Below are 14,745 nucleotides of genomic sequence, written 5' to 3' on the forward strand. Positions count from 1 at the left end.
TGGGAGTGGCATGTTGACCCCTGAAGTAAACAACTGTGCCTACATGCCTGGATAACTTGGATTCATGGGTGTTGTAGCCATAAGAGACATTGCTGATGGCCCACTTAGTCACAGTGCTGCCCTGAATTCTCCAGCAGTAATTGTGCCTGTTGATCCCACAAAACAACAGAGGGAAAGTCTCCAGGGATGGAAGCAGCCCCAGGCAGACTGCAGAGACAGAGCACAGGCTTCCCTGCTGGGAAGAGGCTTTGCTGGGCAGCTGCAGAGCTCCCCTCTTTGAGTTCTCTGCTCTCCTGCTGTTGCTCTGGAGAGATCCTGTTTCAGCACAGTTTATCCTGGAGCCTTTTTGCTCCCCAGAGTTCTGTTCTTGCCCCTTTCCAGCGTGGCATCCATTAGGGATGAGGTTGTCTAGTGAGCAGCCAGCTCAGGCAGAGCACCAAGCTCTGGCAGGGTCCAGGCTGATGCAGGGAGCCAGGGGATTCAATAAACAGCAATAAAATCACCTCACCCAGTGCAAACCCAGTGTCCTGTGCTGCACTTCCAGCTCACTCACCACTGGGATTGCTGCAGGGCTGTCAGCACCTCTGCACCTCATCCTCTCAGGAAATCCTGGCTGCTGTGTAACCAACTGGAGCTCTCCATGTCCATGGCACTGCTGTTAGGAGCAGTCCAACATAAATCAAAACCAGCAGAGTTCATCTCAGGAGTCTGCTCTGCACATGGTTTATGGGATTCTTTTCAGGAAATCTAGTCTGTGTAATTGTGTCCTAGAAAGCCCTGCTGAAAGTAAGTGCTACACAATATAAATATAATAATTAAATATGAGCTGCCTCCAGCTGGGAGATGAACATCAAGAAACACTAATTCAGTTTTTCCATGGGGAGCATGAGGGGTCTCAGGAGTGAGAAGGGGGAGTCCCTTCTGTTTTGATCCATTTTTCCCCTCTGACTCAGAGCAGCCCCTCCTTCCATTTTCAGATAAAGAACTGTGATCCCAGCAGCACCTCCAGAAACCCTCCCTTCAGAAAAGGGAAGGAAAACATTCCCCAGCCTAAGAAACTCTCCTTTTGGAGGGACAAAGCCCCATGGTTGTGCCTTTCTGCTCAAATGGATCAAGTTCAGCAGGGCTGCATGAGCCACTGTGGCTTCCCAGCAGAGCAGGTTTTCCACCTCACACATCAACAGGAGTCTCTGCTCTTTGTTTGCTAAGATACCATTTTCTAACTGAGGCAGGCAATTTACAAAACATAACTTTGCTTTGCTGATTCCCTTTTTTTGGCTGTGCTGTTGAAGGAAGTTGTCACAGCCATGACACTCGAGGAGGCCATTCGAGTGATCCAGGTGGCAGAACGGGCTCGCCAGGGCCGCGCTCGAGCAGCCTTCATGAGGAGAATTTTCCTTGAAGAGAAAAGGCAAAGTAGAACACAGGAGCAACAGACTAAAAGTCTAGATGAAGCTGCCACTTGCATTCAAAAGGTGAGTTTCTTGTGTAGCAACAATTCTAGCAAAGCCAAATGACAGTGTTTTGGTCAGGAGAGCAGCTGTAGGCAGAAACACAGCTCACACGATGGAGAGCTTTCTGAAATGATCCTTTTTAGGGTGTCCAGCAAGGTGAAATATATCATTTAAAATTAAAAAAATGAGACAGGACCCCCAGATGTAAGATCAGTGGAACCAGTCCTGCACTGGCAATGCAGGATGACTTTGTAACTTACACGTTGTTTTTCCATTCTGATTTTTATGACCTCAGTTGCTCTTTCTGGCTTCCCCTTGGAATTCAGTGCATCTCTGAATCCATGCCTTTTTCTGTGATCTCCAGGGGAAGAGTTCATCCCATATCTGGAAAAAAGGACAGAGGGAGGTCAGTGCTAAATTCCACAAAGAGTTCTTGCACATGAATAATTCAGACAATTCAGCCTGATGAGAGCAGGAGCTCAGCCTAAATCTTATGTCTGAACTTCATGAAGCAGTGGCAGTTTTTAGAAGCCACCCAGAGCAGCATGAGGAGATAACAAACCTCAAAATTTGTTAAAAAAAAAAAAAAAAAAAGAATAGCAGATGGCAACCTGTTAAAAAGCAATAGTTTCAATGGTGTATTGTGCCTTTCCTTCCTCTATTTGTTTTTTCCTGTGTCTGCCCCAGAAAAGGAAGCTGTACCAAGGCCCATTTGTCTGATCAGAGTTTTGTTTACAACACAGGTCTGGCGTGGGCACAGGCAGCGCAAGGAAACAGAGAGGCTGAGAGAGGAGGAGATGATATTTCTGGGCATGGTAAGTGGGGGTGTGCCTCCAGAGCACAAAATGCCACACTCTGTTTGTTCTTCAGGCTTTTATCATTCAGCCCAAGAGGAGAAATTAATTTCTATGATTCCTCCTATTTTAAAAGGAGTCTCCAAGGAATACAGAGCTCAGCTGAAATGATAAATGGCACAGGAGTAGCACAATTTGTCTTCTGCTGAATGGGTTTGTGCTGTCCATACATTCTCCAATGTGTGTGGCAGATGTGGAAGCTGCCTGTGGAGAATTTGCCCTGGGTTCCAGGGAATTTGACCTAGGCATGATCAGCAAGGAAGTTTTGTTAATCAGCTTTTCAGTCCTGATTTCAAGAGTGGTGAGCTGCCTTATGTCTGGAGTAGAATTCATGAAGGTTGGAAAAGCCCTCTAAAACCATCAAGTCCAAGCATTAACCCAGCACTGCCAAGCCCACCCCTAACCATGTCCCCAAGTGCCACATCCACACATTTTTGAACATTTCCAGAGATGGTGATTCTACCACTTAACTGGGCAGCCTGTTGCAATGCTTGACAACCCTTAGAGTGGGCTAAAATAATTAATTTTTTCTAATATCCAATTAAACTAAAGAAGCAAAATCTTTTTCTCCCACCCCTTTGCAAGCCACTGCCTGTGTATGTCAAGAGCAGGGAAGAGAAACCTAAGAACTGGCATGTTAATCCATCAATATTTCTCTAAGTCCATATAAAAATAATCAAAATCTGCCTCACATCACACTGCAGAGGCACAGGGAAGTGAACAGCTGCCCATGGTGAGTTAAAATGCACAGGGGTGAAGGAGAAAAATCAGAGCATCCTTTGCACTAGGAATCTGTTCCTCCCACCCCCTTCCTTGCAACAAACACCCCAAAAATAAGATAAATTCTTTACTGTTGACCTTTTTTTGCCCCCCTCCAAGTTTTTGGAGGCATTAACAGGTGTCAAGCCTCACCCAAGTCCAGCTGCAGTAGCACTGTTGGAGTAACTCTTTTTTTGGTTTAGAGATGGGGTAACTGAGAGGTGTTTAAAAACTTTTTATTTTATTTTTAGTTTTATGTGAAGGATGAGATAATACAGATGTTATAATTTATGTTATTATTATTAGAAGCTAATTATTTCTTAATTATAATACATTATAAGTGTATCCTTCTGCTATCAAATTTTAAACATTTTCTACAAATCCATTTTTCACATAGCACAGTTGTACCAAGCTCTAGTAGCCCTTGTACCAAGTTAAGTTCTACTAAAGCAGCAGCACATCACAGAAACATCCAGCACTGCTCTGCATTTGTTAAGTTTATTTGTGCTTCCATGGTCTACAGTTCTTAAGTGATTAATTTATAAACTAATAACTTAATTTTGATTTAAAACATGCTTTCTGCTTTTCCCAGGCAGTTTGGGGGATTTTCTTGCCCAGCAATGGAGTTGCCCTTAGCTGCTTTAGAGGGTTCTGAAAACTGATTGTGCCTAGGGAATACATCTCACATCAGTTAAAAGTACCATTAATACCTTACCTTTAGGGAGGAAAATGTACATTTATCTAAGCTTTGCCATGTTAAATACAGGTAACACCTTAGGGATTACTCCTTTAGTATCTGCTGGTCTCCAACAGCTAAACAGAATCTTGGGTGCCAATTCTGCCTCTGTTTAAGACAAAATTCTCAAAGATTTTAACCAGTGCAGACCTAAATACTTGGGATGTACTGAAAATGAGTTGGAAAGGGCACCTTTTGCAGAACAAGGGATTGTTTCCTGTCAAATCCCACGATGTTTCTGTCGAGGAAGGAAATGTAAATCTGGCATCAGTTATCTGAGGATTCACAGCCAAGCCCTCATTTCATGGTGGCCAGTGTGGGAGGAACTGGAAACTAGGATGTGAACGGCCTGGTTTATGGGGAGCATAATGTAATCTATATCATCAGAGGGATGAGGGGAATTAAAACCAAACACATCGAGTGCATTCAGTTCCTGACCTCCTTTAAAAAGCAAGAGAATTGATGTTTGCTCCTCTGCACTCTGACTCATTGCTCTTTATCAAGTTTATAATCAAAGCATGTTGAGAGAAAAAAATGATAACTCTAAATAAAAATTTAAAAATCCTGTTCTTCTTTCCAGGGTTTTTATATTCCCTTTTCCTTTTCATGCTGCATTCCCTTCCCTGGTCTCCAAAGGAGGCAGACATTGGTTCCCACTGATAGATAGGCAGGGAGCTCCAAAGGTCAAGTCCCTTTGATGTATGATCACGTCAGCCCTCTAAAAAATGACCACAGATCTTCATGTGTAAATATGTTGAATTTGCTTTTCTAATGCTTCACGACTTAGATAAATTAGAAGACCCAACCATCCATTACTCCAAGTCCATCCCAAAGGAGACTCGACTTTTGTTGCAATAAATATAAATTCTCTTATAATTAGGGCTTTTTTAAAAAAATGTCTGTGTTACTTTCAGACAAAGACTGCTTTGCACAAAGAGCTGATCCATCTGAAGTTCTTTGTAAAAGATTTCTGGGAAAATTCAGTTGTGTTGGCCTAAAAAATAGGAAAATAAGTGTCAAACCCAAGAATTGTCCAGTATTCTGCTTTATTCATTGTTATTTTCTTTACTCTCTACTTGGTTCACAAAAAATTTACGTGTCTTTTCTGGAATTCGATTCTGTTTCATCTTTTGCTTGATGACAGAGAACAAGCCTATGGTAGAGAGATTTTTCTTGGCTCAAAAATAAAGCCTCATTATTATTATTATTAATTAAAGCCTAATTGCAGAAACAGCATGATCCCCTCAGCACCCGTTCTCCAAAGCCCCGATAAATCACACTTTGCAGTCCCAGTTTAATTTGCGAAGAGAAGCAAGCCTCCTAAGAGCACATATATCTTGATAACTGTATCCTGAGCTGCTTCCTGATCTTCCTCACATTCCTGCCACAGGGCTGTTTACTGCCAGCTCCAGCACGACCACCAGAACCACTGCTCCAGGCACAGGCTTGTGTTTAAACCACACTGATGTGGCAAGAAAACACATTGAGCTGTCTGAAAACACAGACGTGCTGTCTGGGCAAACCTGCCTTTCCTTGCTCTGCTTTACCCTCCCAGCTCAATTCAACACACCAGCTTTTTAAACTGCCCTGTTCTTCTGGCATTTATAGATTCCCTGTCACTAAAGCCCCCCCTTCAGAGGTTATGATTGTTGAATTTTGCTGCAGAGCTGTGTGACCTGGCTTTTGGCAAGTGCTGTGTCTCAGGCTAGTGCAGACTGCTCCTGCATCCCCCTCAGCACTCTCCTGCAGGAAGTTATACTTTTAATCTCACAGCACAGGCTACTGGAAAGAGGAAAGGCTGGGTTCAACCTAAAACATTAGGATAAACAGCTTGCCATCAGACTGATTTATGGGAGGGTAGGAGGATGTTGGGGACTGGAGGAACAGTTGGTTTAAAGCAATTAATTGGGAAGAACATGAAGCCAGCAAGTGCCCAGGTGGCCAAGGGCACTTTTGTGTACCTGCCCTGGGCTGGGCACTGGTCAGTCTGTTATTTTCTTTACTCTCTACTTGCTTCACAAAAAAAATGTATGTATCTTTTCTGGAATTTGATTTTATTTCATCTTTTACTTGATGACAGAGAACAAGGCTATGCTGTGTCCAGTTCTACCTTGTTCTTCTCAAAATGTTCTGGAAGTCAGGCCAAAAAATTCCAGTCAATGCTTTGGTAAATCCTCTGTTGTGTCTGGAGGAGTTAAAGTTTGCCACGTGCCTTATTTTGTCAGGCTGTTCCAATGTTGGCAAGTAAAAGTTGTTATTGGAGCTCCTGAGAATTTTGTTGTTTCTGCACACCCAGAGTAAATCACACTACCTTCCCTAAACCTGCTGAGCAGGAATTAGAGGAGTCCAGGAAAACAGGGTACAGAAGGACAAGTCTCTCTCTCCACCTGCAGTGCTCTGATACATTTGCCCCCAAGCTGCTTCTCCCTGGGCTGGGCTGAGTCAGAGCAGCCCCTCCTTCCATTTTCACCAGGAGAACTGCAATCCCAGCAGCACATCCAGAAACCCATCCCTTCAGAAAAGTAAACATTCCATAGCTTAAGGAATTCTCCTTTTAGTGGCACAAAGTCTCATGGTTCCTTCTGTCATTTTTCTCAAAGGGATACAGTGCAGCAGGATGCATGAGCCGTGTGGAGCCACTGTGGTTCCCACTGGAGCATCAGGTTTTCCTCACCACACCAGATCCAGCTTCTCCTAAAGGTCCTCATGGAAACACATCTCCCTGGATATCAGACTTCCAACACATTGCAGGACAAGCCAAACCCCAGTTTAGGGTCTCACGGCTGTGAATTTACTTTTACAGAGGTCTATCCTGAAATTCGAGCCCTTTCCAAAGAGTTGGAGGAGTAACACCTGCTGCTCTGTGATTCTCTGACATGGTATTTCCAACATCCTTCCTTCCTCCATATCCAAGGCCTGCCTGGATGGGACTTGGAGCACCCTGGGTTAGTGGAAAGTGTCCCTGCCCTGGCGCTTTAAGATCCCTTCCAACCCAAACCATTCCACGAGCCTTTTCACATGAAAGGATCTGTGTGGTGTTAAATAAAAAGCTTTTCTCTCCTTCGTACCTCTTTTAAACATACCCAAATTTAGGCATGTTGTCTTGGTTAACGCTTTATTTATATCTGAAAAAACAGGCTGCCAAACATTCCTCCTTCTCTGAATTCCTGATAAATATAATTCATTTCATCCAGTCAGAAAGGAAAAAAAAAAATCAACATTTCCCAGAATAGCTTTCTGTGTAAACATTATAGACTATGGCTAAATAAATATTACACAGGATTTAACAAAGTACAAACTCCATCAAGTGAAATTTAAAATATTTCATCAGCTCTTGAGAGTGGGCAGCTACAGCAGTGGTGCAGATCAGGCCTGGTTTTGCCAAGTTTAAGATTAAAATGAGTTTTGCTTTCCTGGGTGTCAGCACAAAGTCCTCTGTTATTTCACATCTCAGCAGTGATAACTAATCTGTCCTGTTTTCAATAGAAATGTTAAGCCTGCTTATTTTTGAAACAGAAAGACTCTGGGAAGCAAGAATTCTAAATAATTTGGCTTTCATTGGCTGCAGTCACACTAACAATGAAATCACTGCCTTTCAGAGCCCAAAACATGCTTGCCATGTTTAGTCAAGTTTAACAGCATGCCCAGGTATCATATCAGAAATAAACAAAACCCAAATTATGTAAACTCATCTGGCCCTGCATGTAAACCTTCAAATTTTCTTTATCTTCCTAAAAGGTGTTACATGTAAATATATTTCTAAATATGTATGATATGAATCTCTAAACCAGCCATTTTCAGTATTTTTTTAGCAAGGCCTCTTACTACAAATGATTTGTTTGAATGCATATGACAATAACTTTAATTGGCAAAGCCATTGGAGTGAGTCAGAGAGTAGGGAAGCTTTAATGAATGCAATATATTTTGCTTACTTGTTCCTTTTTTTTTGTGCCTAATTTAGGAATTCAGCCATATAATTGATGTGGCTATCACCATTTGTGTACTGTGGAACCTCTATTAATACAATTTTCATTTGGGGGGTTGAAACTGGATGGGCTTTAAGGTGCTTCCAACCCAAACCATTCTGTGATTTTATGATTCACAAGATAAGAGACCTCTTTAAAAATCTATTCTTCCCTCAGCCAGACAAATTATATTGAGGAAATAAAGCAAGGACATAGCTCAATCCTGCAGCAAACTTTTAAATGCAGTTTGGATCACAGTTCAAAATTCAGCAGAATCGTATCATAGCATCACAGAATGATTTGGGTTGGAAGAGGCCTTAAAGATGATCTCATTCCACCCCTTGCCATGGGCAGGGACACCTTCTGCCTGAAGAATAAGAGTTGTAAGTAAAGAACAAGACCCCAGCTTCTCTGACAGTAAATTATTTTAGTCTTCATGCCTGTGTAATCCAAATGGATAAAAAAAAGAATTTCACTTTCACTGGTTAAAATAAGTGACTATTACAACTACTTACTTTAAAAATATCTGGAAATTAAGCTTCTCCCCCAGAGAAGCAAACTGTAAATGTACTGAAAAAAATATTGCACAACTGGTCCATCTTTTGAAATCTTACGGTTGGGGGTGATGCTGGCTGTGGCAGAACATTTCCTGGAGCCCCATAAAGCCACAGAGCATGTGCTTCAGCTCTGCTTTTCCAGGCCTACGACAAGAAGCTGTCCTAAATTAAGTACCCAGCAATAAAAGCTGCAGTAAATCTACCTCTCAGGCATAATAGGGACGTTGGCCTTCCAACGTGGAGGGAAATGAAATGTATTTATTTCACTGCCACCGAGCCTCTTGCCCTCCTGATGGAACAATTGAGGAGCAGTTAGTTCCACAGCAGGGCCTCCTCCTCCTCTGTGAGGAAGAGCAGCCCCAGGATGCTCAGGCAGCCTGCACACCTCTGGGTGTTTCACAAAGAGCAGTACAGGCTCTGCTGGGGAGCTGGCTCAGCACCAAGGCAGGGCTTTCCAGCCAGGAAAGGGATCCCAGCAAGCAAAGCCCCGAGGTGGGCAGGGAACACAGGCCCAGTTCTGTGGAACCATAGAGTGCTTTGGTTGAGATGGGCCCTAAAGCCCATCCAGTGCCACCCCTGCCATGGCAGGGACACCTTCCACTGTCCCAGGCTGCTCCCAGCCCCATCCAGCCTGGCCTTGGGCACTGCCAGGGGCAGCCACAGCTGCTCTGGGCACCCTGTGCCAGGGCCTGCCCACCCTCCCAGGGAGGAATTCCTTCCCAATATCCCATCTAAACCCACTCTCTGTCAGTTGGAACCTATTCCCCCTAGTCCTGTCATTCCAGGCTCTCTCCAGTTCCTTGTAAGCCCTTCAGATACTGGAAGGGGCCCTGAGGTTTCCACACAACCTTCTCTTCTCCATGCTGAACATGCCCAGCTCCCTCACCCCGTCTCCAGATGGGAGGTTCTCCAGTCCCCTCATCACCCACATGGTCCTTCATCCCAATGACTCACCTGGCAGCTGTAGGAAATGTCTTCTCCCTTCTGCTGGTGCATCATCCCCTTCCCTAAAACCTGAATTCTTTTGGGGAATGAGTAAAGAACAGAACAGAAGAATCTTAGCAGCACACTCGTGACTGATGAGTTGAAATAAAATTCTCTTTTAGACAAATGTCCATTTTGCCTTATTAATTTAAACAAGGATTTTAAAGACAAAGCCCATCAAACATTAGATAAGCCTTTTAAGTTAATGGACCATGTAGTCCTATTTTCCCACAAACTCAGGAATCTTCATAATATGTCCTATTTTTACAGCAACATCAATTATTAATATGTACACTTTTGCTGACAGAGGACCACACTAAAAATGTGAGTTTCGTTATCCAGTTCTGGGTCATTAACTGTGAAAAGCTTGTAAATATAATGGTTTATTCACATGGGAAGCCTTCATTAAGATGCATTATTTTACAACTGATGTGGCAGCATTGCATTATCAAGTTCACTGTCTCCATCTAATATTTGTAATTTGTTTCTAAATGAGTTGCTGTTTGTAGGGCAAGTTAACAAATTTGAATTTCACATGGCCAGAGAAATTTCTTAAAGATGGGAAAATGCTTCTTCCCCCAAGGAAAAGCTATTTATTAGCATCTTCCTGGAGAATGCCTCCCTTTGATTCAGAAGCAGGAACATTAGAGGCGTGGAGAGAAGGGATGTTAGAGATAAATTGGCTTTTGTCTTCCTTCCATGCACATAAGAGGGCTGTGGAAGCACACTCAGATAACTTCAGAGCTCCTTGAGAGCCTTGTGGAAACATGGAGAGTTCTTCCATGATGCTGCATGGCACAGGTCACAGGCTGGCCAGCAGGGGTTCCAGCATTCCTTCTGGAGCTGTTGGAATTCATCCTCTCTCTTGGCACTCTCCAGCCATTTCACTTCCTATTCCCTCTTGCATCTTCAGATGGCCAAAGCTTTTTCAGACCTGTTTCCTTCTGAGCTCGGCTGGCTGGCAAGAGAACAGAACCTCCAGCAGGGCTGTTGGAGAGATTCTGTCTCCTTTTGAAGGCCCAGGAGCACCTGGAGATGAACACAAGGCACACAGGTTGTGCAGTTGGCTCCTCCTAACCCTGAGACAGCGTTAGGAATGTGTTTTATGCTGAAACCATAAAATCATGGAATGGTTTGGGTTGGAAGCACCTAAAAGCCCATCCAGTTCCAACCCCCCCAAATGAAAATGGTGTTATAGAGGTTCCATGGCAAACAAAACCCTGAAGCTGGTGAGGTTCATGCTTCTGTGATTATGTCAAGAACACTGTGGACAAAATAAAACAAGTTTACCAGAGCAGCTTTCTTCAAAGCTGGAAGGTATCACCTATGCTATTCATAGCTTATTTTCTTCTTTTAAAGTGTTTTAATAGTCTAAAACATTTTCTATCATCATTTACTTGACAGAAGAAATGTATTTTCTGTGGAAATTCCTGACAAATGGTAGAGAACTGACAGTTCCACCCTCTGCGCATCTTGTTGTATCTCTTTAGCAGCTCCCACTGCCCCAGTGTCTAGGTCATGTTGCTAAATTCCCTTCCACACTTAGTTTTGTCTAGTTCCTCTTCTTATTCCCTCCCTAATCAATTAATTCACTTCCTTGAGCATCCACACTCTTGGATCAGTTCTTACGTTTTTAACATAGTTCCGATTTCACTTGGCCCATGTACACATAAATTCTTCTGATGTCTCCTCATCATTGTTTTCCTCAAGTCCATTCATTTTTTGTTTACATGACTGCATTGATTTCAAAGTGACAGAACAGAGAGCCAAGCCAGCTGTATATGCACCTGTGCTGTTTTATTTAAAAACCAAGTGCCCATGGCATGATGTCCTCACTGCCAGCCAGTGCTTTCCTCCTGGTTCTCCTCTCCCAGAGCAGGAGCCAGCCTTGGGTTCCTGACCCCTCCTGCTCTTCCCCCATGGACAGGGCACTACTCTGTGTAAGTTCCTCATCAGCCAGCCCTGAGTCCTTCAGGCCTCATTTCTCACAGCCAGATGTGCTCCTTGTGTCCTGCTCCCATCACAGCTGGAGGGTGTTACTGCCAAAGAAGAAATCAGGAGGACTGGGGGAAAGAGAGAGTACAGCCTTATTAAATTCAGTTCTCTTTCATGCATTTCTTTGGGGAAATATTGAAGGTGAATGGCTGGGGTCTTGTTCTAGAAGTAATTCTCATTTCTTCTTTTTCTTCTAGTAAAATGGACTGTGAAAAACAAAAAATTAAAACTAAATACAACGGAGCTTCTCATAAGCTGTTCTGCAGGTTTATGTCTGTACTCCAGCCTTGGTGCTGAGTACAGCTGATAAACTCCTGTTAGCAGATGTATTGATAACTGAATGGTGCTCAGACAGGGAACTGGACAAATATTTACCCAGGGCTGAGCTGGGTTTTGCCAACCAGAACATTTCCCATGGCCTTGTTGTTGTCAGCATCTGAGCCAGCTGGTTCAGAGCTACCTGGGCTGTGTCCACAGCAGCTTCTTGACATCATATATGGGCTGTAGCAATTCTCTTTTTGAGATAAGAATTTCCTAGTGCTGATCTCACACTGGCACCTCCTGTTTGCCACTTCAAACAGCTCTTACCTTGTCTGGTTTTGGGGCTGCTGAATAAAGTCACAGTGGGACAAACTGGTCATGCAAGGCCCCCTCAAGGTGCAGTGGAGAGCAGCTCAGAGGAGCTGCAAAGCATCTGGGATGGCGGGGAGGAGCTCTGCTGCCTGTGCTGCTGCTTCTCCCCACCTTGCTCTGCTCCCACTGCCCTTGCTGTGGCACTGGCCCTCAGCTGGCTGATCCACCTTGTTATAGTGGGAAATTAGTAACTTGAGGAGGTGGGAGGAGAGGAAAAGACACAAGGGATTATTTTCCAGTTTTTAGGGAGCTGAAGTGGCTCACTGCAGGCTCAGGTGAGTGCCAGAGCCTGGGCAGAAGGGAGGGATCATGCACCCAGCAGCTGAGGTGGTGCAGGATCCCTCCCTTCCCTGCTCACCTGGTGACATTGCACCTTTCAGTGCGCAGGCTGTGCTGGAGAGGAGCCTGTCTCTGTCCATCAGCCTCCCTAAAGCTGCAGGCACCCTCATGCCCATCTGCTGGGAATTTCTCAGGAATCCCCTGAGGATTGCTGTAACAAACAGAGGAGTTGGTTTTGTATCTCAGTCTGGAAAACAGGCCCTGTGGGGGCTCCTCTGGTTTCCAAAGGAGCCCCTGAGAGAGCAGCATCACATCTGGGCTTTGTTCAACATCAGGAAGGCAGGCAATGGTGAAATACAAGTAAACACTGCCAATAGTAGCTGTGTTATACTCATAAATAGGTGCTGGTGAGGGAGAAGATTGGAAACACAACTTCCCTGAAAACCTGGAATGGAGCAGAGGCAACATCTCAGGGTAAAAGGCAGCATTTGGGGTCACATACTCAGGGAGGGAACATGTGCAGCCACCTTTCAGAAGCACACTGCTGTTCTTATTTCCTCCTGAATATTTTCTCCCTTGACCCATTCCTGGAGCACAGTGCAAGTCACACATCCCAGATGCAGTAAATTGCTTTTCTGAATGGGGCCTGTGTGCTTGCTTTGGACAGTGGGGGATCCCTCTGGGTGCTCAGAAACCAAAGTTGCTTGGCACTTATTAGTGATTTTTGGAACCTGGTGGAAGCACAGAAAACCAGGGAATAACAGATCTTAAATATGAGCTGGCCAAAGCTTTGACAGAGCTTTTTGTCTTCATGGGAGGCCTCAGGAACTGAGGAGCAGACCAGAAAATACACCAGAGCAAGAAGAATGCATTACTGAATCAGTTTGAGATGTGCCAGTTAAGGACAATTTCTGTATGCCCTGAAGTTGAAAGATCAGAGCAAAATTATATTGTTTTTTTTTTTTTCATGCAAACCAAGCTTTTGTTCACATATGCTGCCACCCATGTCAGTTACAAACTTTGAAAAGAAATAAAATTGTACTACAAAACCAGATTGTCATATTTTCTCCTCTTTTCCCTTCTTAAATTTGTCATATGCCATCAGACAATATGATTCATAATTCCCAAGTACATGAAAAAAACAATTTGTTCCAGAATTAAGAAAACCTAAAACCACAAAGCCAGTTCACAAGTTGATTTTTAAAATAGATTTTCCTCTACACTTACAAGGTAGCAATAGCTTGTAAAACACAGGGAACATCTTAATTTTATCAATGATTACAAGCTGAAAAATGCAAAGTTTCAGCCCACCCACACAGATGGGTTTTTTCATGCTTCTGTATTTGAATACCAGAAAGACTTTCATTTTTCTCCCTCACACTACATGTGTAAAATCAATCACAGAGCAGAAGTTATTGTAGGACTTGAAACTGGCTGAGAAGCCCTTCTTTCCAAGGTTATCAAATAATGGGAAACTTGGGGAGCTGTGATTTTTGTTATAGTGTTGGGGGGGGGGGATGTTTATTCCTTTTTTGTTGTTGTTGTTCCTCAAGGGAAGTTGATTTCCTAAAGGAGTCTGACCAGCTGCAACAAAATACCAGGAAACCACTGACCAAGCAGTGTGCATATAAAAATTTCAGTGCACAAATTAAAAACAATACTGGCTAATTAAAAAGCTCCAATGGGAAGTCCAGACATTTGAAAATTCAATTAAAAAATTCTCTGGCACCCTTCTGACATGGATAAAGCTGGCATTTGCAGAACAGCAGCTCTCTCACCTGTCGCATTGAGATCCAGGATCCCACGCTGCAAAGGTTGTTTTTGTACATTGCAATGTTGTTAATTAATGCTGAAATACCAACAATAGACCATTGTGTGCATCCAGGCACTTTTTATGAGCACAGGGTTGGTTTTTTTTCCTGGCTTCCTGCAAGTAAATTAAGGCTTAAGCTCAGATTCACTGTCAACCTGGCATTCCAGTAAATATTAAATTTCTTTTCATTCATACCTTTTATTTTCTCCTCTCCTTTTCAGAGCCTGCCTCCCGAGTTGGAGGTAATGATCAGCTTGCAGAAAACAAATGTCCTGGAAGGTGAATTCCAGGAAAGAGCAAACTACTCCTTCACACATGAGCTGAGGGCAGCAGAGGGGCCCCACATCAAGGAAACCTTCCAGGAGGAGATCACCCAGTGCTTCCTCGAGTGCAGGTGAGCAGAAACACTGACCCCTGAACCAGTCCATTTGCCCCCAAGTGTCCGGTTTTGAGTTCCTACAAACTGCAAAACCGATCTTTAAGGCAGTGCTGCCAGTCCCAGGTGAGGAGTTAGCTCTGCACCAGCTGCAAAGCCCAAATGCTGAGCTGGAGGATTCCTGACCAGGGAGACCAGAGCTCCTGCCAGGGCTCAGAGGTGCTCCTTCAGTCACTGGCTGTGGGTCAGAGCCACAAATATTCAAGTGGGACACCTTCACCTTGCACATTACCTTGGGCCCAGTCTTTGGAATTGCAAGCAGCACACTCTAAACCTCAGG

General features: G+C 43.9%; 1 protein-coding gene across 1 annotated transcript in view; it reads left to right on the forward strand.

Moving 5' to 3' along the window:
• Positions 1–14,745, forward strand: part of IQCA1 (IQ motif containing with AAA domain 1) — a 103,268-nt gene that overhangs the window by 6,165 nt on the left and 82,358 nt on the right. The window contains exons 5-7 of the mRNA XM_058809287.1: positions 1,293–1,475; positions 2,198–2,269; positions 14,251–14,423. Of these exons, the coding sequence (XP_058665270.1) occupies positions 1,293–1,475; positions 2,198–2,269; positions 14,251–14,423 (428 nt within the window). The remainder of the gene's footprint in view (positions 1–1,292; positions 1,476–2,197; positions 2,270–14,250; positions 14,424–14,745) is intronic.

This window comes from Ammospiza caudacuta, chromosome 8 (assembly GCF_027887145.1).
Source record: "Ammospiza caudacuta isolate bAmmCau1 chromosome 8, bAmmCau1.pri, whole genome shotgun sequence".
In the NCBI taxonomy this organism is placed as follows: Eukaryota; Metazoa; Chordata; class Aves; order Passeriformes; family Passerellidae; genus Ammospiza; species Ammospiza caudacuta.